Source organism: Tamandua tetradactyla, chromosome 25, assembly GCF_023851605.1.
Source record: "Tamandua tetradactyla isolate mTamTet1 chromosome 25, mTamTet1.pri, whole genome shotgun sequence".
In the NCBI taxonomy this organism is placed as follows: domain Eukaryota; kingdom Metazoa; phylum Chordata; class Mammalia; order Pilosa; family Myrmecophagidae; genus Tamandua; species Tamandua tetradactyla.
Window position 1 is genome coordinate 15460041 of NC_135351.1, and position 25852 is coordinate 15485892.

The following is a 25852-nucleotide window of genomic DNA, read 5'->3' on the forward strand; positions in this document are numbered from 1 at the left end:
GAACTTCTATTTATATTTATTTTTCATTGAAAGAGAAGAAAACTTGAAACTTTGTAGGCCTTTACTTTGTGTCCTGACCATGGTGCTCTTGGTCCAAATGAGAAAATCTTATATGACGGACCCTGGAGGGAAAGAACGTTCCACAGTGCTGGAAGCTTGATAGTCATGCAGCCACAGTGGCAAAAATCATTTCTGTTTGCCTGGTTAAGTGGATTTAATGATTATATTATCTGGCTTTACTGAGTTAAATATCACAAAATGATTACGTGGCATGCAAAAATGACTGCCAAAAGTCACTGATTAAGATAAACTAATAATGCTTGCAAAAGGAAAAAAATAGATTTAAAGTCATTATGGTTAGGAATGAACCTCATCTAAGTATATGTATCGTGCCTTGATAGATGAGATTATGAAGCCATCACAATTAGCAAGACATTTAAAAAGTAAGGATCCAAAACATTATTAATGATATTTGAAATGAAAACTAAAGCTATTTTGGTACCATTAACAAAATAGAAAACAAAACGAAGAACAAAATAGTATTAATCATAAATAAAAATTATTTTAAAACATCTCATTTTTGTTTCATCTCTTTAAAATATTGATTTTTGTAGATGTCTTATAATACATGATATAAAAATATAATTTGTGAATCATGAACTGAATACATAGGTATAGTGGCTCAGTGCTTTTGTGTTGACAGAAATACATCATCAAAAAAGATGCTTGAAAAAAAAAGATGCTCAAAATGGTGTCTTTGAGAGGAAAAAGAAGGAAAAGCACGTCCTTCAGCAAACTTGTATTAGGAACATTTTAAAATCACTGAATTTCATGGATCTTTTCTTAACTATTATCTTCTTAGTGAAGCTTCATTGACCACCAAATCCACTCCTGTTCTTCCTTGCTTTACATCCTGGGCACCAATGACCAGTCAACATGTTATCTATTTTATTTATTTATTTTTGTTTGTCATCCTCAAGTATAATATAATATCTGAGGGAAGAAAATTTTGTTTTATTTATCCAGCTCTAATGCCAAAATACTGGCACATGATATGGGCTCAATAAATATTTTGTAAATTAATAAACAGATGAAAATTTAATTGCATGTTATTCTTGGAGTTAAATGATGGAGCAGATTATAGTTTTATAACATATGCAAAGGGAAGTTTGGTTTGTTCAAAGACTAGGATTTTTTGGAAAGGCTCAATATCATCATCTTGGGGTATCATATTCGAGAAGAGGACAAAACAAATTCACGAGAAGTATTTCAGGCTTTCAACATTTAAAATATTTAATTTTGGAGTCCTAGTCATCTTTACAATTCCAGGAAATGACTTAGAAGCATATTCTTTTGATAAATTTGATCCTTAGAATATTAAATGGGACTTTATGCAGAAAATACCTAGAGAGGTTAAGTTCAATTATGAAGAATTGAAAGTAAGATAAATTCTAAGAAGTGATTTCATTGAATCTGCATTGCCACAGAAAGGTGAATGTAAGTTTCCTCACCTGTGGAGTCATCAAGACATTAGATCTGTGGCAATATTAAATTCCTGAATGCAATGGAATACTCAGTGATTACACTAAGAAAAGAAGACATTTTGTGGATAACAGTAGAGAAGTAGAGTATTAGGGTAAACACCAACTTTAGAAAATAGTACGTGCGCACTGGGGAAGTTTCTTTCTTACAAATGAATCTGCCTTCCTTTGAAAAGGGGAGAGAACCGAGGGGATGACTGAAGAAGAGGGTTTTATCAGAAGAAAATAAAGAAATTTTACAGAAATATAATCAATACTATTATCAACTTCAATATCAAAGGAATCAACCATGCAGATCCTCCTTTCATGGATCAATCTCATTCCGCCCTACAGGGAATGGAGTAGAAAAGCACTCGTAGGGACAATGGTGCCTCCGAGTGATTTCCTTTGCCCTGTTAATAACAGTCTTTTATCAGCAAGGAAGGCCTTCAGAAAAGAGGTCACGTACCGATCATCATCAGCTGCACACACAGCTCACAGGACATTCCTGAGGTCACACATTTCCAGGGCAGAAAACCAAGATACTGCAAAACTGAACCAAATGCTTAATTTCCTGCTGCTCGAAGAAAAACCCTGGTAGCTCTTGTACGACAATCAAGTCTTCAATGGGCTAACAGATACTTGGCCTTACCCTGAATTTTCTCAGGGCAGGACATAAGTAATAGGATACACAGTTTATTTTGATGAACTTTGCTGAGTTGGCACAAAGTCAACTTTTTATGACATAAGGCATGTATTAATTAAGCTTAGGACATACAATTTTCCATTCATGATGCTGATGCAAGATTCTTCCAAATTCTGTGCTAATGGAGAAAAATTATTTCTTTCAATGGTAATCAATCAAATATCAATTGTTATGTTTTGGAAACTATTACATGGCAAGACACATAGTAGTTTGCTAATTCTAAGCTCCTTGAAGGTAAGTGAGGGCTGTATTTGATGCACCTTTCTTCCCTTACAACATAACGTTTGCACATGATAAATGCTCAGTGAATGTTCCTTAGATAAATGAACAAATAAAGGAAATATTAAATTAAAAATAAATAGCAAAACATTAGTGGTCAATGAGAGAGAGGTGTAAGGGGTATAGGATGTATGAGTTTTTTCTTTCTATTTCTTTTTCTGGAGTGATGAAAATGTTCTAAAAATAATCATAGTGATGAATACACAACTATGTGATGATACTGTGAGCCACTGATTGTACACCATGTATGGACTGTACATGTGTGAAGATTTGTCAATAAAAATATTTTTAAAAAATCAAATGCATTGTTTATGTCCCTAAGAACCTTAAAATGTAAGTGGGAAAACAGCAGACAACCTAGTTATGGTAGTTAGATTCAGTTGTCAACTTGGCCAGGTGATGGCACCTAGTTTTGTTGCTGCGGACATGAGCCAATGGTACGTGAACCTCATCTGTTGCTCATTACATCTGCAGTCGGTTAGGAGGCGTGCCTGCTGCAATGAATGACGTTTGACTTAATTGGCTGGTGCTTAAATGAGAGATCACAACGTAGCACAGCCTAAGCAACTCGGCATTCCTCATCTCAATACTTGCAGCTCAGCCTAGGCCTTTGGAGATGGAGAAAGAAGTCACCCTGGGGACAGTTGCTGGAATCCAGGGGCCTGGAGAGAAGGCCAGCAGAGACTATCCTGTGTCTTCCCACCTAAGAAAGAACCTCAGTGGAAAGTTAGCTGCCTTTCCTCTGAAGAACTAAAAAAATAAATCCCCTTTTATTAAAACCAATCTGTTTCTGGTGTGTTGCATTCTGGCAGCTAGCAAACTAGAACACTAGTGAACACATTAATACAGAGTAGTAAATACTGAATAGGCAGCACACTAGGATAACATTCTAATGAAGTCCAGTAGTGGAAAAGCTTATTTTTAAATGCATATTGAAAAAATGAGTAGAACTAGAATAACTGGAGAAGATGCTAGGGTGTTCGTAGAAAGGTAATGATAGAGATGAAGGTTTACAGAGCGTTCTGGGGACCGTGAGGAACTCAGTTTAGCAGAGGAAGGAAAACAAAGGGTTGTAATGGGATACAAGAATGGAGGGATAGACTAGAGTCAGACTGGGAGTTAGAATTCTAAAGCAAGAGTTCAGACTTTGTCCTGTAGGCAATGCTAAACTGTATACAGTTACAGAATTCATTAAGTCACCAGATCCGCATAGACTCCATATGAGATGTTACAGACGTTAAGTTGAGGTCAGTTGTACACATAAGTGTGTGCTATGGGAGCAGTGAGTGCTCCAGTCAATGTGTCAGTGAGGCTGTGGTAATTGATACTATGTTGACATGGTATGTGGGACTGTTGGGGCCCAGCCTTGCTCTTCATGTTGGACATTTTCCATTGTTCCCAGGCAGTGAAAGAAAATCATGGTGGCATGAAGAAGGACCCAGGTACTCTGTCCCATAAGATATCTCCAGACATGTCACTTCCAATGGCCCAGTTCTTTCCCATCAGAGCTAAAATCCTCTGACAAACTGGCCACCAGATGGCCTAAGCTGGGCATTTCTTTCTGCAGTGCCAATTTCTAGTGTTTTCCAAAGACATTTAGAAAACTTCTAGATTATTTTCAAGTTTTTCAAGCACCATAGGGAAAGTCATCATACATTCCTTAAACCTTAAGCGCAAAGGACTTTTACATTATCTTTGCGTCAACAAAAACATGATAGAAAATAACCGATTCTTTATAGATGATGAAAATGAAGGCCATACGCAGAAACTTTTCAGCATTTTACCCTCTTTTGGGGGGAGCAGCAAGAGCTAATAAGTATTCAATTCAGTTTATGGCAAATATAGAGAATGATCTCAATGTTTCAAGTGTAGATTACAAAGATACATGCCTTTTCATAAGTCAATGAATGATGGAGAAATCATAAGCTCTTGCCAAACGTGGCTGCCATGGCTGATGCAAGGCAACACAAAATGGCCTAGCCCGCAACCGGCTTTCTTCCCGGAACTGGCGGTGGTTCGCGTCAAAAGCGCTGACCTTAAATCTGCCCTCCGCCCTAGCAACAACAGTGACCAATCCCAGCCTGACACGTGTCCCTGCATGCTCCCAGCCTATATAAGCCTGTGCACTTCCTCAATAAAGCAGACGCCTTCCACTCACCCCTGAGGGTTGTCTCCTGAGTCGTGTCCTGTGTGCTGTGTGCTGTGTGTCTGTGTGACTGACTCAGTACGGCCGCTTACCCCCAGCCATCAGCTACCCAGCCATCAGCTACCCAACAAATGAACACAGATTTTCAAGTAAGAGGCAATGGAAGAGGCACCTTGGCCATCACTAGAAATTCAATTTTCTTTAAAGGTGAAATACAAGAATAGGAATCTATTCATAATCTTAATGTGGGGATAGGGTGGGGAGTTTTGCTTTTTGCTAAGAGAGTTTGATAATCTTTCTCTGATGAGCTCTTTTCCCCCAGAGGCTTAGTGGAATAAGAGGGTGTCATTTATTTGGATAGCAGCCATTCTAGAAAAATCTAAACATGACAGGACTTGGTGATAAGGACTTTGGTAGCTGAGGAAACATGTCCTTGTGTGAGGCTAAAAGGGATGAGGTAGTTTTCATATTTCTAGTGAGGTTTGATGTATATAAGTATGTTTAAAATTAGGTCCTTTGCCCTGCTCCAGCTGGCTCAGGCTGTCTGTTGTAAAATACTTACACCTCTGTCCTAACCAAAGCCCCAGCCTCACTGTCTAAGAATCAGGTTTATATTAGCATTATCTACTTACAGACAGCTGTTTTTTTTTTTATTACAATATTTTTTTAAACATGACATATGAACACACTCCTACCATATATCATTCCGTTCTTGGATATAATCAATAACTCACAGTATCATCACATGATTGTATATTCATCACCATGATCACCTCTCAGAACGTTTGCATCAATCCAGAAAAAGAAATAAAAAGAAAAAAGAAAGAATTCATACATACCATACCCCCTCCCCCTCACCGATCATCAGCATTCAATCTACTTAATTTATTTTAACATTTGTTCCCCCTATTGTTTATTTGTTTTTAATCCACATGTTTTACTCATCTGTTGATAGATGGATAAAAGGAGCATCAGACACAAGGTTTTCACAATCACATTGTGAAAGCCATATCATTATACAATCATCTTCAAGAAACTTGGCTACTGGAACACAGCTCTACATATTCAGGCATTTCCCTCCAGCCTTTCCATTATACCTTAACTAAAAAGTGATATCTATATAATGTGTAAGAATAACCTCCAGGGATAACCTCTCCACTCTGTTCGGAATCTCTTAGCTATTGACACTTTAGTTTGTCTCATTTCGCTCTTCCCCCTTTTGGTTGAGAAGTTTTGCTCAATCTCTTGATTCCGAGTCCCAGCTCATTCTAGGATTTCTGTCCCACATTATCAGGAAGGTCCACACCCCTGGGAGTCATGCCCCACGTAGACAGGGGGAGGGCAATGAATTTGCTTGTCGTGTTGGCTGAGAGAGGCTGCATTATGTACTTACAGTTTTACCTGACTTTTTGTCTTAGCTTTCCAACATTTCCCCTTCTCTGACCTCAGAGACCTGTCTTCCTATAACCTATGACTAATTGCCTCAGATTCCTGAATTACATATGCTATGGTCTTTTTTTTTCTTCCTTATGTTTATTATTTTTTTTTTAATTTGGATTCTATTCTTTTAAAAGAAAATTAGAGAAGTTGTAGAAAATACAGAGTTCATATAGACCTGCCCCATTTTTAAATATTTTGCATTAGTGTGGTACCTTCTGCTGTAGGTCTTTTACTTTGACCACCTGGGCTTGAGTTAAGCAAGCAGTACACTCCCATACAGTTATCTGATTTGTTAGTCTTGACCTTGACTTGGATTTCCTTACTGAACTGCTGTTCTCAGACACAACATAGCTTTAATATTTTATTAAGGAGGTTTTGGAGTCACTTCCTTGGGAAGTTTTGATAAGAAAGGCTGAACAGGCTTGCTTTGATAATATAAGTGTAACCTTAAGTTCAGAGGTATCCTTAGTCTATGATCCCTATTAATGCTTTTGCTACAAACCACTCAGAACAACACTAGAAACAAAAAAATTTCTGTGGTTACAAAGAATTTCTGACAACCTCATCTCAGATTCAACTTCAGGTCTCCCTTACACGAGATGTGTCTTGTATGTGTGGATGCAGGTTTTAGAAAGACTAAAAGAAATATAGAATGTTAATGATATAAACTAAAATAAGAGCTACAAAAATTCAAGAATTTTATTTTTTCCTCACCATTTAATTTTTCCAGTAAGAAATCTAATTCAACAAATTTTGTCATTTATTCTCCTTTAGAGAGATTTCTGAACTCTAGAAGGCGCCCTCCCTTTTTTTTTTTAATTGTTGAAACTTTTTTTGTTCAAGACATGACAAAGGGGCAGCCCTTGCCTAATTAAGCCTTACCACACATATCCGCATGACGGAGATGTCAAGCCTTCTCTAAGTTGGCTCTATGGCCCAGAAAGTTGCACGAAGAGAGTGTGTCTTAAAAGACAGAACAAGATGAATTAACTTCAGACATCACAGGGTCAGGGGAGGACTAGGCTCCTGCTTGGCTGTCCACATCAACCCATTGTGGGATGTGCAAGAGCCCTCAGAGATGAAGTGGGGCAGGTAATGGGATTAGGTTGAAGGAAGCCCATCTCTTTCTCTGGGTGTGTTGGCTTAGCGCTGAGGGATGCTAGGCTCCAGCTTTGCCTTTCATGTTGGATATTTTCCATTGTGCCTTCATGGAGAAAGGAAACAATGGTTGTGTGAAGGGCCCAGATACTAAGCCCCATGAGTCATCTGCAGACAACTCATCTCAATACCAACTGTCCAGTACTTTCCCATCAGAGCTAAAATCCTACCCAACAAACTGATCACTAGACAGCCTAAGTCAGACATTTCCTCCAGCAGTACTTAACCCTGGTGTCTTTGCAGGATCCTGACCCAGAAACGCACCTCAATAGGTAAAAGGTTAAAAAAACACAAACAAACAGGGGAAACAAACTGGAAGATAAAGAAATTCTTGAGCCCTGGGGAATGCAGAAAGGGTATTTGGAGCACAATTCACACTTGGGCCAGCCAGCTCTGCTCATGCTGATAAGTCTTCTGGAGAAAAACAAATGAATTCATATCTGATAAACCAGCACATTGATAATACTGAATTCCTTTTGCCTTTCTAAGGCTCTATCAGGGTGGGGGGACAGATAAGTTCTTGCTGTGCAAGGACTGAGGGAGGTAAGATTTATGGTTAGATGCTACACAATGGCATATTTTCAATTTAACCAGTTTCACAAGGATCGTACCAAGTTTGCCTTCTTCCCAGATACTTAAGGCATACCTTCATGTCCCTATATTTGTTGCTAGAATGGCAGTTGATAAGATCTGTTTCAAATGTGTCCATTGTTCCAATCACTAACGAGAGCAGCTTGGTTCATCCCAGGAGAGATTTTATGATTATGTTTTTGAAGCAATTCAGGTGTTGCCTCCCCTAAATGCTGTCCATAATATCCATATAGATATATCCACACATACACAAAAGTTACTCTTCTTAATAATAATCCTCACCTAGGGGCCCAGTAACCCCAAATGGTAAATAAATTATATACTGAGGTTGGATTTTAAGTGGAAGCATTTTAGGTTATACAATAACTTCACAATTCTCCATCCAGACTTAACACTGATGTTCAACTGTCATTCTTTGTTACATTAAATGGAAAACATAAAAAGTTAAAATTCCCTGAATAATTTAGTGGCTGTAAGCAGGACATAGACAAAGTGGAAAGGAAGCCCCATAGAGCAATTTCTGATTCTTTCTGGGCAAGCTGGGAACTACAAAAGATAATGTTTACACTGGATATTGAAAGATGGCTTAGAAACAGGCAAGTGAGTGTTCTTTTCCAAATATGGCTACTATAGTGTAGAAATGCTTAAATATTTATTTATTAATTTATCCACTTATTCTTTCATTTATATGTCAAACAAAGGTTTTATGTTCTGTAAGCTTTGGGAGTATAATGGTTATTAAGACAGACTTGGTCTTCTCTATCACATAAAATGAAATAGTCAGTTGAGGGATTCAGAAAGGTAATCTGACAATTATAACACAATCTGATAAATACTATAAAAGATTAGAAAAGAAGGTCAAGGGCACGTTAGCAGCACATGGCAGAAAAGAAAGGAAAATAATGCTCTTACTTCTACTCCATCTCTCCTTCAGCCCTTCTTGGTTGAAAGGAATGCTAGTAAATGTTCTTTCCTTGTTGTGTTCTCAGCAATATACCACCTTCCTTCTCAGAGGCTCTTAGGAAAACTGTCAGATAGAACTTTCGTCAAAATATCAGAATCATGTCTAAATTTATGTTCCTGATATGCTCCCGTAAGTCCAAATGAATGGGTTTTTCTTAAAATAGGGACTAGATTTTGTTTTCAATCATCAAACATGGACCTTCCAAAGAATGTCCTTCTGGTCTGTGCCGGGACACAGATGTTGACTCTCTCTTACCTGTAGCCATGCTGTATAAACTGTGGAGGAAAATGCTTCCATAGGCCTCAGTTTTCTTTCACTTTTATATAAGAAGTGACTAAGTAAATTCTAAGGTCCTTTTCAATACTCTTAACATTCAGAATTTTTTTTTTTTGTCTTTTACAAGAGAGTTGTGACTCTTTGAAATCAATGGTGCTTTTGCATCATTAGAGGGCAGACTTCCCTTGGAGTAGAGAATGAAGGAGAATTTTGAGAAATTAAAATATTTTATATGAGGCATTGGCTTCCTCTTTTGGTGGGTGAGCATTAGAAAGGGGAGGTATGAAAGCGGGTCAAAAAGATGATGAAGGTATTATTCCTACCCCTAGAGTGAATTTTCACTATAAATCAAATGTTTAGTTTATAACAGAGTATACTGAACTATAGGTAGCGACCCATTAGTGTTCATGAAATCAGTTTATTGAGTTTGTGTCACACATTAAAAAAATAATAAAATAGAATAGAACAGTACATAGGATAGATTACATATAGTAAGAAGAAATATTTCACAAAATTTTGTTTCCCATAAATGTGGGGTAGGGTATACTGAATCACAACATAAATTTTATTTTTAACTGTTTGGAGAGGTCAGACATCTTTAAGAAAACTGATCTATTGGATCAAATGTTACTTTAGGATTAAATATTTAAAATATTTATACAATAATATGGAAATGGTATTTTAAGATCTGATTGAAGTGTGACAAGACACACATACAGGTAAATGAGAGCAATAAATATTATGTGATAGTACTGAAGAAATAGATTACATTTTATTTCATCACAGACATCATCATCTTTTCCCTTCAACCTCCCTTCATAGTACTTCTCCTATCTTTATAACTCTCTTCTTATTTTATTTTTGGAAATTGAATAATGGCTTTGAAGTCAGACAGACCTGCATTTAGATCCCAATTCCACCATTCCCTCAGTGTATGGCTTGGGAAAATTACTTAGCCTCTCCGTGCAGTTGCCTCATCTTTAAAATTATGTTGATAATACTTTACACACAGAGATGTTTTAAGGACTAAATCAATTAATGTATAATTGATTTATACAACCTCCTGAGCAGGTTGCATCTTTGCTCTCACCTACCTCCTGAGAAACGATGTTATTAGATGAGAATAATAGATTAGCACAAGTATCAAAGAATAAAAATTGATCTCAGGACATATTTACCTCCTTCAGACTCGTTCTTCAATCTTGCTAGGAGGCGCTATCATTTCTGGGGTGTTTTGCAGTTGAAAAACTAAAGAACGTGATGTCCTTCTTTTTCAGGGGGAGTGAGTTGCTGATTTGGGAAAATCCCCAGTCATGAGTGGGATCCTATGTCTCATCTCTGCTTTGTGTAATGATTCTGACGAATAGCAGAAAATATCGTATGTACACACAGTACCTTTTACATTGAGTGCCCCATATCAGAGGAGCACTATATAGGTTATATGGTTGTTTTTAAAAAGAGCATCCAAAACTCAGTTTGTTACTTGTGAATATCTCCAGTTGGAAGCAATGATGTTCCTGCGGCACATGAAAATGGTGCATCTTTTTTCTTGAATGCCATCTTGAGCCTTCTCCTATGGTCAACAAACTTCAGGGGACCCTGACTTGCAACTTTCTAGAGACTGAGCCCATGATCCACAAATTTGCACGTGCTGATCAATAGACTGGTGGTTTGTTTAAAATGCATTACTGAATCATGCAATTCTTGAGTTGTAAAGATACTATAGTGATCATGTAAAACAAATCCTTCATTTTACAGATAAGAAAACAAAGTCCCAGAGACATTAGATTATTTGCCCAGTTCTGTCACATGGTTAGTGTGTGGCTCAGGACTTGACCTCAGACTCCTGGCTCCAAGCCCAGTACTCTTTCCACCATATTCTAGATTACTGACAATGGGCATGAAGTAAAAGCAGACAGTCCTTATAGTTCAAGGTCATGGCAAGACTATTTGGAGTCCCCTTCACAAAGCAATTCTCACACAGCCTGGCCATAAGACAGACTTCCCAGGAGAGGCAGGAAACTGGGCTTTCTGCCACTCAACATCCAATATTTCTCTTGAAAGAGCTAAAAGTACTGATTCCCTTTCTGAAAGGCATTTAACCATATACTTCAAAAGTTAAATAAATATTCATGACCTTTGACTCAATTATTCCACTTCTAGAAATTAGTCGTAAGGGAAGAATATGGAGAAGATTTAACTATAAGGACAACATTATTTTAACAACAAAAAGGTCCTGCACCCAAGGGAATTGTTTAAATAAATTATGGTATATTTATATAATAATTTATTTTATGGCACTAAAAAAGTTGATGCTGTAGGAAAATGACATCTAATGACCTGGGGAAATTTTCTTGACATACTACTAGGGAAAAGCACCCAACAAAACATAATGTATGGAACAATTCTAATTTTGTAACAAAAATATATATTTATACCTTTATTTATTTAAAATAAAGAGACAAATTTAATATTGCAAAATATCACTTGCGGGCAATGAAACAATTGGTCATTAATATTTTTCCTTTTGGGTTTTCTCGTATTTTCCAATATTTTGAACATGGACATACATTATTTTTGTAATGAGATGAAAAAAACTATTATATAAAGTCTGATTTCTTCTCCTAACATGCCTTGGGAGTAGGCCCAACCAGACTGTGGGGTCTCAGCTTGAGACCTTTGTTGGTGCAGGCAGTGCTACAGGCAGGAGAAGGGACATATTCTTAAGATTTATTATATGCAGAGTTTCTAATCCTTTGGGACTATTGTAAATTCCATCAGACACATGGGTTTTTGCTTGTCTGCTGCTATTTAATAATGCCTTCTGGACTCACTTTTAGGTAATATGTCTGAAAGTTTTTTAGACCAAGGCTCACTCAGTTAAGCAGGGAGAAACTTTCCAGTAGGAAACACCTTGGTCATACAAAATCGGGGGAAAAAAAACCAAAACAAAACCCATTGCAGTGAACTTATTGCTGGCAATATGTAAGAATCACTTAGCTACTTTATGTTTAAAACTTATGAAGTTATACACATGACTTCAAATTATAAAAACATGTTGTGTGTTAATTACATAATAGTAATATATTAGCACATAATATTTTCAAACCAGCACATTCCACTCTCTGGACCCCCCCCCCCCCCCACCAAAGACATGTTTTTTTCTATATACAAAATCTGACAGGATCATATGGTAGTCCATGACAAACTCTGGGATCTGTCCTGTATCCACTTCTGGAAGAGTGCTTTGAAAACTATTGCTTTTTTATTCTTTTGCTTTGTATACATGTTATACCATATAACAAAAAAAAGTTAAGATAAAGATTATATGTTGTTACCCTTTAACTCAATATATAATGGGGAAAAGTGGCAAAAATATATATGTTCATTCCATTACAATATCACCAGGTCTTAAAACATTTCAGTTAGAATACAAATACAATACAAAGTTAAACCGGTACAAAAACTCATCAAAATCTGTTATAGACATGGTCTGTTCTAAAAAGCAAAAATTTTCCTCTGGCTGTGGGCCTGTAAAACTCAGAACAAGTTATCTGCTGCCAACCTACAAAGGAGGGACAGTCACAAGACACATGTTTCCATTTCCATAAAGAGAAACTGGAAAAAACAGAGGGGTCGCCAGACCCAAACAGTTCTGAAAACCTGCAGGGCAAACTCTATTAGATTTCAAAGTCATTGATCTTTGGGGCTTTAGAATGTGGCAGTCCCATCCTTTCCAAGGACGTGTGCAGTGGCTTTGAGCTCTCCAAACACTGGGGTGGATGCAATCTTTGGGGGACATTAGAGTGACAACTTTTTTGTTGGCTGCATACTCTCCAAGTTTCGGGGCAGCACTTGGGAGCTGTGCCAATTCTGGGGCATGTGCTCAACCCCTCCAGAACAATGTGGGGGCAGCCAGGCTTCCCCCAAGCCCCCGTTTATGTACTCCGCTCTCTTCAATGCCTGGGGTGGCACAACTCTTTCTGAGAAATGAAGCAGAAGGTCCACCTTCTGCTTCCAGGGCAAACTCACCCTCTCCACCCGTATGAATGGATCTGCTCTCTTGGCCCAAGATTTCCTGGCTCCAGACCTTGGCTTCCAGGGTTCTGCCTCTGAAGCCATTTTTTCCTTCAATTTGTCCCTTTTCTGTCCCATTTAGTCCAGATTGGCAGTAGTTCCATTTATACAGATACCACAACACTCTTCTTGGTTTTCCATGTGATACACTGGAATCATGCCCATCAGACAAAAGGACTTTCCAACAAATCCTCTGTTCCTTTGGGGGTTCCTCATTTTGCCTGTCTGGGGACTGGCTTTCAACTCTTGCTTCCCTTGGATCTCTCTAGGTTCTGGCATGCTTAGCATCTCATAGTGTTGTCTGCTGGGCACAAAGAATCTCCAAACATCTGTGTCTCTGTTCTCTCAACCAACTGTTCTCCAACCATCTTTATCTGCTCTCTCTGTTGGCTCTAAAGTTTCTGTTGTTTCTAACTCTCTCCAAAATGTTTCCTTTTCTAATGGATTCCAGTAAATTAATCAAGATCCACCTGGAATGGGTGGAGTCACATATCCATCTAATCAAAAGGTCACACCCACAACTGGATGGGTCACATCTCTGTGGAGACAATCCAATCAGAAGTTCCCAACCTAGGGTATTAAATCAGGATTCAAAGAAACGGCTGCCTCCACAAGACTGAATCAGAATTAAAATATGGTTTTTCTTGGGTAAGTAGTATTTTCAAACTGGCACATCATGTAAACTTAAAACTAATCCAGTGATGACCGTTTAAACAGTTGAAAAGGAGGTCAGATTTTGACTAGTGATATGAATGAACCTGACCTGGATAGGACAGAGGGGGTAGATCAGAATAAGGATAAAGGGTGATATTGTACATATTTTAAAACTTCAACTTCTGTATGAGACCAAAGGGAGAGATGTTTAGCTGGTGCAAAATTTAAACTTTGGATAGTGCATTACTTAACTTAACTTGTATGGTGAGTTTAGTCGAACACCATTATGACATGAAATCTTGAATAGGGTGTGAGAGCTTGTTGATTTGTCCAGGTTAGTGTGATGCACCAATATATCCCAGAGTAATTTGGGCAGTGTATTTGCTAAGTGCCCTTAGGAAATTGGAGAGATAGGAGGATATATTCAGCTTCCCCATTTGAAGAATTTCTGATATTCTCTCAAGTAGTAGGGACAACCAAATCAATAGTCTGAGCCCTCAATCTCGGAGTTTGCTCCTACGAAACTTATTCCTGCAAAGCATAAGATAAGCTTACTTAAAATTATGTCTAAGAGTCATGCCCAGAGAACCTCATTTGTTGCTCAGATTTGGCCTTTCTCTCTAAGCCAACTTGGCAGATGAACTCACTGCCCTCCCCCCTACATGGGACATGACTCCCAGGGCTGTAAATCTCCCTGGAAACATGGGACAGAACTCCTGGGATTTTCTGGAACCCAGCATCATCGAATTGAGAAAGTCTTGACCAAAAGGGAGAAGAGAGAAATAAGACAAAATAAAATTTCAGTGACTGAGATTTCAAACAAAGTCAAGAAGTTATTCTGTAGGTTATTCTTATGCATTAAATAGATATCCGTTTTTTAATTTATGGTGTATTGGAGTGGCTGGAGGGAAGTACCTGAAACTGTTGAGCTGTATTCCAGTAGCCTTAATTCTTGAAGATGATTGTATAAAGATAATAACTTTTACAATGTGACTGTGTGATTGTGAAAACCTTCTGTCTGATGCCTCTTATCCAAGGCATGGACAGATGAGTAAAAAAATATGGATAAAAAATGAATAATAGGGGAGATAATGGCCCAGAAAAATTAGGTAGATTGAAATACTAGTGGTCAATGAGAGGGAGGAGTAAGGGATATGGAATATATGAGTTTTTTCTTTTTATTTCTTTTTCTGGAATGATGCAAATGCTCTAAAAATCATCATATTAATGAATACTCAACAACTATGTGATGATATCATTAGCTGTTGATTTTACACCATATATAGACTGTGTTCTAACTTGCCAGAAAGCGATATATCAGAAATGGAATGGCTTTTAAAAGGGTGGCTTTTATAAGTTGCTAGTTTAGAGTCCAAAGGCTGTGAAACTGTCCAAATTGAAACAAGTCTATAGAAATGTTCAAACTAAGGCATCCAGGTAAAGATACCTTGGTTCAAGAAGGCCGATGATGTTCAGCATTTCTCTCCCAGCTGGAAGGACATACTGCAAACATAGTGGCATCTGATGGCTTTCTCTCCAGGCCTCTTTCTTCATGAAGCTCCCTGGGAGTTATTTTCTTTTTCATCACCAAAGATCACTGGCTGGTGGACTTTATAGTCACTCATCCTTCTGTCAGGATTCTGAGGCTCTCTCCTCATTCTCAATAGGGAACTTTCTCTGAAATGTCTCCCCTTTTATAAGATTCCAGTAAACTAATCAAGACCCATGTAGAATGGGTGGAGAGTCCATCTAATCAAGTTTAATACCCACAACTGGTTGAGTTACATCACCGTGGACATAAACTAATCAAGTTTCCAATCTATAGCATTGAACAGGGATTAGAAGAAACCTTTGCTCACACGAGATTGATTAGGATTAAAATATGGCTTTTCTAGGGTACATAAATTCTTTCAAATGGGCACAGACTGTATGTGTGTGAAGATTTGTCAATAAAAATATTTTAAAAACCTAATCCAACTGTGTTATTAAATTTATCTTTCAAGTATGCTGCAAATTATTTAAATAGAACAAATTTATAGATAGCATCTGTCACCTGGACATATTACTATTCAAGTACAGTTTTGAGTCCTATATCTGCTCTAATATTAAGTGTGGATGATTCATATTTGAAATGTAACATACACACATATTTAGTAAATTGGAAACAAGAGACCAAAATTAAACAATGTTAAAATATATCACTATACACTATAGCATCCAACAAATAAATTAAACTGGTAGTAACAAAGCTAGACCAAGAGTAACTTATCATTTAAAAGCAAGAATGATAGCCATTGAAAACCCTGTCCAATCAAGACAAAAATGATGAGATACTAATCTGAAAGTCATATTTCGAAAATTACATAATTCCAAAGTATTGGCAAGTACACCTGTGCCATAAGAGCTGGGAAGTGTTGCCCAGAGGCTTAATTTCTCAGAATTAGGTATTAGAGTCTTCAGCTAACACATTAATAGGCCGTTCTTGGGTTACTGAAGTGAAATTGGATAATTTTTAATAATTTACTTACTAGTTTAACATTAAGAAGCCCTATGGCAAATGGCAATCTATGGCCTCAAACTGTCACTTACATGCAAGAATTTAAGAACTCTTATTTTAGGATTACTGCTCCAACCCTCAGGAGGGCTGCCAATGTCCCAGAATCACAGAATCTTTAGATCATTTGGAGTTTAGGGAATTAAAAAAATACCTTTCTAACGTGATACATATATACAACTCAAAATTTCCCACTTTAGCCACTTTAAATTGTACAATTAAGTGGTGTTAATTATATTCACAATGTTGTGCTACCATCACCACCATCCCTTGCCAAAACTTTTTCATATAGTCCCAAACAGAAACTCTGTACCCATTAAGCAATAACTTCCTTTTCCCCCAATCCCCTTGTAGCTACTCATCTATTTTCCATCTCTATGAATTTGCTTATTTTTATGTATTTCATACACATGGAATCATGCAATATCTACCCTTTGTACCTAACTTATTTTACTCAACATAATAATTCAGAGGTTCATCCATGTTGTAGTATGTTTCAGAACTGTATTCTTTTTAATGGCTGACTAATATGGTGTATGTATATACCACATTTTGTTTATCCATTCATCTGTTCATGGACACTTGGGTTGCTTCTGAAGCCTTTTGGTTATTATGAATAATGCTGTTATGAGCACTGGTGTACAAGTATCTGGTTGATTTCCTGCTTTTAATTCTTTTGGATATGTACCAGCAGTGGGATTGCCAGGTCTTTGTTCAACTTTCTGAGAAACTGCCAAACTGTTTTCCATAGAGGCTGCACCATTTTATGTGGGTTCTTGATCAATGTAAAGCGAGGAAATGATTAAGAACCTGATTCACTGATTCACCCAGTTTCTCTAACGCAACTCTATCAAGGGCTAGAAGGCAGTCTAAGAAGACTCCTTTTGAAGAAGTACGTAAAAATCCAGAAAATTTTTCTCAATTTTCTTTTTGCTCTTTGCTACTCTTCCATTCGTCCTCCCTGTTCAAGGTCTAAATAGTGACAGGAACAGAAGATTGCATGTGTCGGACACTTCAATCCAGCCTGTCTGTAGTTTTCATTTTCTTGCTTAACAAGCTCCCTCTCATCTCTGAGAAATAACGTTTTTTCCCCAATTCCTATCCATTAATATTTCACAGGAAAAAAAGGGGAAGCATTAGGATTTTAAAAAGAGAGAAAATGTTGGAAACTCTTTAATACTGTCTAACTTTAGGGAACTGGTGATTATGAGAAAATTCCCAACTAACCCCAAGATGAAAACCTAGGAATCCTAACCACAAGACAGGCAAACTGATGCCTGAGCCTCTGGAGTGTTTGTAAGAATGAGCTGAGATTTATGTAATGGGGTGGGGAATATTAATTCCAACATCTGAAAGGGTTTTGCGTAACCCACACCCTTTAAAAATGGTTTGGCTTGTCAGATGTCATCAGGCCCTGACAATTTACAAGTCTCTTTCCAGGGGGCAGAGGATAAAGGCAACAGTAGCAGCAGACTGGAGGGCTCATGATCTTATGGGCACTAAGAGGACAATGAGCAGAGGTATTTGACTGTGTGGTTGCACGGCCAGGCTCTGAGGCTAATTAGGGGTACCAGACTTCAGGGCGCCTTGCCTTGCTCCTGCATTCTCTAGGGGCCTCACAACTGCCATGGCTGCCCACTCAGAAAGAGTCAGGAAGCAGTGGCCTTGGCACTCACCAAACCTGAAGTCTGTCTTCTCTACTCAGGGCAGCCTCTGCCAGCTTCTCAAGGTTTTCTGAGTCTCTTTCTGTCCTAACTTGCTCTTGGGAAAGGTGCTGATTACCTGACATTTGGGTATAGACTTAGAGTGACTACTACCTATCTAAATGGAATCATCATTCTTATCTTTTCCCTCAAACTGTGCAGAGGTCATGTCTCTGGCAAAGGTGGAGTGAATATTCTGGGGGTTAGAGGAATTTCCCAGATTTCCCCAAATCACAGAAGGATGATTCTTTAAAGTCTGCTCCAGAATGAATGGTTGAAAGGTATGAATTAAATCCTGAAAACCACTGCTGGCTACCTCTACCTGTTTGTCAAAAGATTTTGACAAAGAATTCTGATTTTGGGGGGATGGGGAGGCTCAGCCAATCCTGAAGTCCCTCTGTCAGGTCTTTTCTTACACTTGATAGAGAAATACTTGAACAGGCTAAGTTTTCTCTGCCTCAATTTTCTGCACCTATAAAACGAGTGCAGTAATAATAGTACCATTTTATAGTAGAATTATATATGAGTATGTGCAAAAACGTATTTAGACGAGTGCCTGACACACAGAAATCACTATTGGGCTGCTCAACTCTGAGGTTCTAGGTGTGAAGTAAGACCTAACTTTGAAATCTTGCCAAGGAGGTGAGATTTTAGTTTTTGCTTGTTTTGCAACAAAAAGGGTAATACTTAAGTAGAAGGACATCTTTTTTTCTCACTTTGGACATTTTGGGGCCCATGTGGCAGAGGATTATCTTCAGAAAACTCTCTTTGTCTTTGAAGTGGTTCTTGCCCAGCTCAGGACTACACATAGTCCACATTTCCTTCCTTCGTCTGTCTTCTAAAGCAATCACTTCAACTGTCTAGTTTGGTTCACCATGTACTTCCACATAGTAACGTTGGTTTGTGTCCCATGTCAACCACTGCCCTAATCCAAGAAATTCTTTCTCTGCACAAAATACTTAGAAGAACTAGGAAAAAAAAGAAAGGAAAAAGCTTAAAGACATATATTAACCTCTTAACCGGGTATCTTTACTTACAGAGGACAAGCCCCCTGAAGCTCTCGCAAGTCCTCAAGGAAGGCTGAGGAGGAGTTCACCAACGGCTGTACGTGCCAAACACTGAAGAACACCACATACTAGAACCAACACTGCATCCACATCTACTTCCGGATTCGCTCTGATTTCCGTTATGGCGCAGCTCACTTCCATCTCTCAGACACTTCCGTTACCCGCGCAACCAACACTTTTCCACATCCTCTACCTCAGCTTCCGGTAGTTAAGCAGGACACGTGACCTGGCTGCTTGGGGGGGTGGGGTCTGGGCGGGAAGGACTGGGCATGCGTATGCGCATGCGCTTGCTGCATATCCGGATGGACTTCCCAGGACAGAGTGACAGCCCCGAGATTCTTTCAAACACTCCCCAGTGCCCAAAGTGGGTAAGACCATATAAACGTCGCCATTTACAGAAGGGCTCCAAAAGGGCTTTCTCCCACTTAGTCGTGCCATAGGACTAGATGTTAGTATAGTCAGAATTTGAGACAAGGTTAACATTTATTCCCACCCTTGCGATAAAACTGTTGTGATGAAACTCGCATCCGAAAATGCAGTGGCTGGAACATGGAAAGCCGTGTGTCTAAGACAGCCAATATTCCAAATTCTGTGACCCGTGTGTCCCACTCCACGCTGTGCCATTTCTCTTGAATAAATCTCTAAGCAACTGCGCACTAGTGAGACAAGGCACAGAAATGTGCACTCCCGACAGAAAAGAAAGCTTCCTTAGGGAACAAATCAGAGCTAGTTTATGTGGACCGAACACTAAATTATCATTGTTTTGTTTTATTTTGGACTTTTTGGTTCAGAGTCACCTCCACTCTTATAAGCTGGACAGAGAAGGTAGCAGCCAGCCATCCTGCACGGAAAAAGATCCGGGAGGAAAGAGACAAGTTCCGAGAAAAGGAGTGTGAGCGATGGATTCCAAGGGTGAGGGTCAAGAGCTAAACTGCTGTTTGTGTAAAAAATCTTCTACCTCTCCCTTTAGAATATTTACCCCTTAAAATGGCAGGCAGCTTTGTGATTTGTCCTTAACCCTTACCTCTTCAGGAATGGAGGAAGAGAGGGACCATCAGCATAGGAAGCCATCCGTTAACTTCAGCTCTCCAAACTTGGAGGTATGTGCAGCCCGGGTTAAACTGTATCGTCGCACCTGTCATATTACCTTGGGAGCTGGCTGCTTCCCCTGCAAACACATTAGTCTGCTCAGACATGGAACCATCTTATTCATCTTTATACCTTTAAGGCTCAATAGCTGGTATATGTAAGAAATATTGTTTGAAAAGAAGAGTACAATTTCCTCTGATAAAACACAGTAGAAAAATTATTTTTCTATTTGGAAGTTGATTAAAAATCATTTAATGGGAAGCCATGTGCAGCTTTCTGTCGTTCTAATCCTGTGACCATTGAGAGTAAATGACAATCTTTAGTATAGATCAAGAAAGATTGACTTTCAAGCCTGTACTTATACTATCAGGTACAGCCCCAGAGTGCATCAGTTTTGTGGTTTGGTATGTTCTTCCCTTGCTAGGAGGATGTTTGAAGTTGGCTGACAGGTCAGTACCACCTGAAGACCCCCAGGCAAGCTGAACTTGGCATTGACCTCTGTCAACAGGCTGCTAGGAATTGTAAGCCTTACTAGAGTCAGAACAAGTTGGAAGATGGGTCCTCATACTGTAGCCCCAGTGAGGTATCAGATCCAAAGCTCATCCTGGGTTGAGAAGGTCCTTTATCCTTCCTGGACACTCTTCTTCCTCTTTTGCTTTTTCTGACAGGTTGTCATAAAATCATTACAGGTGGGGCAAATATTCCTGTAAACTAATTGCTAGCCATAACAATAGCAACAAAAGGTCTCTCTGAGGGTGGATGGTTATCCTGAGTGTAACACATCAGGCGTGGTCCTTATTTTGAATGGTTAAAAGTGAATACAGGAAGATGAGTATAAAGCAGATATCCTCATTATTGTCTCCACTGTTTTCATCCTGACTCCGATACCTCTGCATCATTTTCCTGCTGGGTACTCTTTGGCTGTGCATTCCTGTGTTCTTACTATTTTGTGGTCTCTGTTCTGCTCAGAATGGCATGCAAAATGATTGCTGGTGGAACCACTCTCCATTGTTAGGGAGACAATAAAAGGATGTCTGATAAGCATCTTACAACAGATTTTTCTCTGGCTGAAGTGTATTGGCGGCACAATTTTCCAAATTTGCATTCTACCTGTGGCTCCATGGAGCTTACTGAGACTCCTTGCCAAGAGAGGACATTGTTCCTTCATTTCTAGAGGCAGCACTTACTGGATTGTGGGCGGATAACTGTCTTTGACCTGCCTAATTCTCACACTACTAACGGGTACCTATAAATATCTAGTTGTTCAAAGAACTTTTAAACTTTCCTTGAATGTTTCAAGAAAACCTAACTTAATTGAGAAACATATGAATAGGTACAGTGTAGTCTGTATTCAAGAAGAGGCAAAATTCATTAAACATGTTTGAAAAGTCCAGATATTTTTTTTAAGTAGTTTGTAAATGAAAATTTGCTGTTTGGAAGAGTCACAAAAGAAGGAAAGGACTTTTTCAGACTCTGGTGAAATACCTTCCTATCTTTTACTGGATGTTTTCAAAAGTGACTCATTGCCCATTTTTGAGGACTTTCTGGAAGGTATATCTGTGTGGGTTGGATGAGTTTTTAATGCCAAGTCTAAGATCCAGTATTTCTAAGATACCTTTAAATAAGAGCATCCCACTATGTTTAACATATATAATTCAATGAAGGGAAGTTCAGCTTATTTGTAGGGATGTCTATTGACTAAAATAAAACTGTTGCTTACATCCCTCTAGTCAACAGTATTTATTATGTGTGAACAATGTACAAGGCGCTATACTGAGCATTTTGGATACCTTCAAGGAGCTGAAATATTTATTGAAGACACAAAGCATAGAAAAACAGAATATTATTTTTTAAATACCAGATGTTATCTAGAACTCTTTGTTGATGATTTAGGAGAGAGGAGAGGAGATAACATTCCAGGCTATGGCGCTGAGGAAAAGTTTCTTCGAGAAAGTGGGATTTGACCTGTCCTATTTGAAGAAAGTTTTCACATATATGTTCCCACTGCTTCCATTATCCTGGTTGATCAGAAATCATCCCAGAATAGTGGCTCCTCTTCTTAATAGGACTCGCAGAAGATCACAAAAGGAAGCAGAAACATAAAGGATAATCCAGAAGTAGATCTGCAGGACAAATAAAACTTAGAAAGATAAACGTATTGGGGAGAAGACAACATTGATTGTTTGCTGACTACCTATATCTTCAATGATGTAGCATCTGGGTTTCTTAACAGTCAGGGAAATAAAAAGAAGCAACAGGAGGCAAATTAAATGCCTTGGAGCGTCTAGGTCAGTTTCATCAAAGGGGTGGTGTTTGCAACATTTTAGAATTGTTGAGAAGAGCTTAGGTGGCTCCTTCTGACTCAGTGTGAATAATAGGAAGAATTTCAGGGATATGGTTTGTATTTTTGTATTTAGTAACATTTGGTAAAAATAAAGTTCCTCCGTTTTCTGTTCACCATATGTGCCATTTCTTCTATTAGCCTAAAATTCCAGTGACCCTTAAATAATCCAGATTCAGTGACAGAACATGACTAATATTCTGTTAAAATGAAGTAGATGAACAAAATTAATTTAGTCTCTTACTGTGAAAGTCAAATAATTTCCTTAATCTAGTCCACTTGTATATATTTTTGGTAGAAAATATTTTTAATAGCATGCAGTATTGTTTAGAACCCAAATATTTGTTCTAAATTGGTTTCATGATAGAATAATAGCTTTCGCTTGACTTGTTTATAATTTTAAACATCTTATTAGAACTGATAAGTTGTGCTTCCCACTGACTTAATTTGTTCTCTAAGTAAATGGTTGTCAAAGCTTTGTTGTTTTGATGTTTGGGTTTAGGCAGAAGGAAGCAAAACCACCACACAAGTAACCAACTGCATTCACTTGGGCAAAATTAAACAGTTTACAATTATTTGTAGAGTGTGTACTCAGTGTGGTACTCACTAATCTTTTGTAATAAAGAAATGAACCTTAGTCCAGGCCCTCAAAAAGTTCCCAGTCTTGGTATGGAAAGAAGAATCATTCATGTGACATAATTAAACAACAGGTTCTGATTTAAGGGATTTGGAGTCATAATATTTAGGTTAAAAAAATACATAATTGAGAATCAGAGCCATAAGGCAAATGTTCAAGAGAAAGTAAGACCTGAACTGATCTTTGAGATGCATTCCATTCTGAACAGGTATTTGGCAAACAAACATTGGCAAGAGGTCATCATATTCAGGGGCCTGTAAAAAATAATCATTTAATCAAACAAACAGAAAGCAGCATTAAAAAGCAAAAGTATCTTTCTGAGTGGAACAGAGATACTTTTGGGGAAATAGTGGACACAGGTTAGATTAGCAGCCCTGGTGTGGTCTGAAATATAGTGGTGTGGTGTGCTCTGAAATTTAGGCAGGAAAGTGTATTGTGCTACAAAGGGCCCTTGACTCCCTTAATATCTTTTTGAGAAACACTAGAAAACCCCTGGCTATTTTATTCACTAGTAGAATAAGATAATGGTGTTTTTTGTCCATGTATACCAAAGAAGTAAGTTAGGAAATAAAATTATCTCATTCTAAATGTTGCTTTATTTTAACCCATACCTTTTCTTGAACTTTTGTTGGCTGCTGATGGTTGTTTTCTAGCTTAATTCTAAAAGACATCAGGAGTGAAAAAAGCCATTCAATTGCTTGGAATTTGACAACTTTCTTTTTGCTTTGTTTTAAGAAAGCCTTGTACTTCGGGTTCTAACATTTTTATTTCATGTATTTATTGTAGTCAGCTGCGGTGATTATTCACGGTAATCATTAAGAGCACAGACTTTAGTGCTCGACTGGGCTGAACCCCAGTTTTACTCCTTACCAGTGTAAACCTTGTGGAAGCTATTTTACTTACCTATGTCTCAGTTTCGTCATATACAAAATGAGTATAATAATCATACCTACCTCATAGGACTAAATGTGTATATGTAGTACATAGATATATACATGTGTGCATATATATGTGGTTTTTAGAATAATTCTTAATGCAGAAAAAGCAATAAATAGTATTTACTATGATTATTTTATTGTAGCAAAAGTGTTCCTAATATTGCACTACAATTAAATGTATGGACAGTTTATTGTGTCTCCAAAGAACTTTATAACTTCTAGATATCAAGTACGATGGTTTGAGAGCCAGCAAGCCAAAAATAAAAAGCAATTAAGTTTTTGTTCAGAAAAATGATTTGATGAACATGATTGTGGGGATCCAAGGCCCAGGGTTCCCCTCTGTATTGAAAGCAGGTCATTGTACCTAGTCACCTATATGACCGGGACAAATATTAAAGGTCATCAGAACTCCTCGGGGGGGAAGAACGTAATGTAATGTAAACAAGGCATTGAAACTCCCTTCCCTTGATCACTGTTGATAATAAACCTCCAAACCCTGTGTCAGGAGACCCTGCTGAAACTCAGTTCTCACACCTTTGTCCTAAACCCATATAAACCCTTGCACTCCCCCACCCCCTTTGCAGAGCACTAACTTTCATTTTCCACAGCCCGCCACCGCTGTGGAAGATTTTTGTGCCTGGAAGTCCTAATAAACTCATGCCTAACTCCATGCCTGTTGTGTCCCTTGGTCTTCAGGAGACCTGGACCCAAGTCCTCTAAGAACTGGATTGGAACAATGATTTTTCAGGAAGATTGGTTAACTCTCTTTTATTTTTCATTGCTTCTTATTGAATACATACATTTGACCTGAACAATCCTATCTGTCCCCATGACCTCAATTTTAGTGATTCTTACTTGCTGACATCTGATTTCTTATCTCCAAACCTAACCTTTTTCCTCTAGCTCCTAACCTGTTTATTCAATTGCCTACTAGAAATTCATTACTCCTTTAAGGAACTCAGATGCAAAGTTTCCTTAACTCTTGTGCAAATCTGACACACTGATAGAATTCTAAAGTACTGGTTCTTGGATTGTGGTCCACACCCAGCACCTGGGAATGTGTAAGAAATGTGCATTCTTGGGCCCCATCCCTAACCTTCTGAAGCAGAAACTGGGGAGATGGGGGAAGGGCACATTCTGTGTTTTAAGAAGCTCCATAGAAGATTCTGCTGCATGCTAGAATTTGAGAACTACTGGTCTAAAGATAAGGCTTATACTGTTTTGTGACACCTCTTCTGTCACAAGAAGGGTTCAGATTTTCAAGTAAAAAAGAGCATGGGTCAGAAAGAGTCAAGACTAGTACCAGAGACACCTACCTGGTGACAAATGAAATATACAGATGAGGGCCTCAGCTGGAAAGGAGAGTAGAGTGTCTCGTGGCTAAATCAATAGACTTTCAGGTTCTATTCTTTCAAGTACACTGTACTCTTATTAACTCCCTCTCTCTAGCTATGCATTCTTTTTTTTTTATGTCTCCCTACATATATATATATATATATATATATATCTGTATCTATAGAAACACACACTCACAGAGGCAGATATGTGTTATGTATATCACAGGGAATTTTGTTCACGATGTTTTTTTTTGGGTGCACAAGCCTGGAATTGAACCCAGGTCTCCCACATGGCAGGCAAGAATTCTACCACTCAACCACCTGTGCACCCCTAACTATGCACTTTTAGTGACCATCAGTATTTTTAGTGGAATT

The 25852-nt window shown here is 38.3% G+C and overlaps 1 protein-coding gene and 1 long non-coding RNA gene across 10 annotated transcripts in view; one reads left to right on the forward strand and one right to left on the reverse strand.

The window, feature by feature from the left end:
* LOC143669151 (uncharacterized) overlaps positions 1 to 19328 on the reverse strand; it is a 74035-nt gene extending 54707 nt beyond the window's left edge. For both annotated transcript variants that reach the window (XR_013168748.1, XR_013168747.1), the window contains exon 1: positions 19106 to 19328. This is a non-coding gene — a long non-coding RNA (uncharacterized LOC143669151). The remainder of the gene's footprint in view (positions 1 to 19105) is intronic.
* The window catches only part of LOC143669150 (uncharacterized), an 87350-nt gene continuing 80719 nt past the window's right edge, over positions 19222 to 25852 (forward strand). For 4 of the 8 annotated variants that reach the window (XM_077143739.1, XM_077143737.1, XM_077143735.1 and 1 more), the window contains exons 1-3: positions 19363 to 19499; positions 19927 to 20047; positions 20168 to 20235. In XM_077143739.1, the coding sequence (XP_076999854.1) occupies positions 19405 to 19499; positions 19927 to 20047; positions 20168 to 20235 (284 nt within the window). In that variant the 5' untranslated portion in view covers positions 19363 to 19404. The other 4 variants (XM_077143734.1, XR_013168745.1, XM_077143733.1 and 1 more) reach the window with 4 other exon arrangements.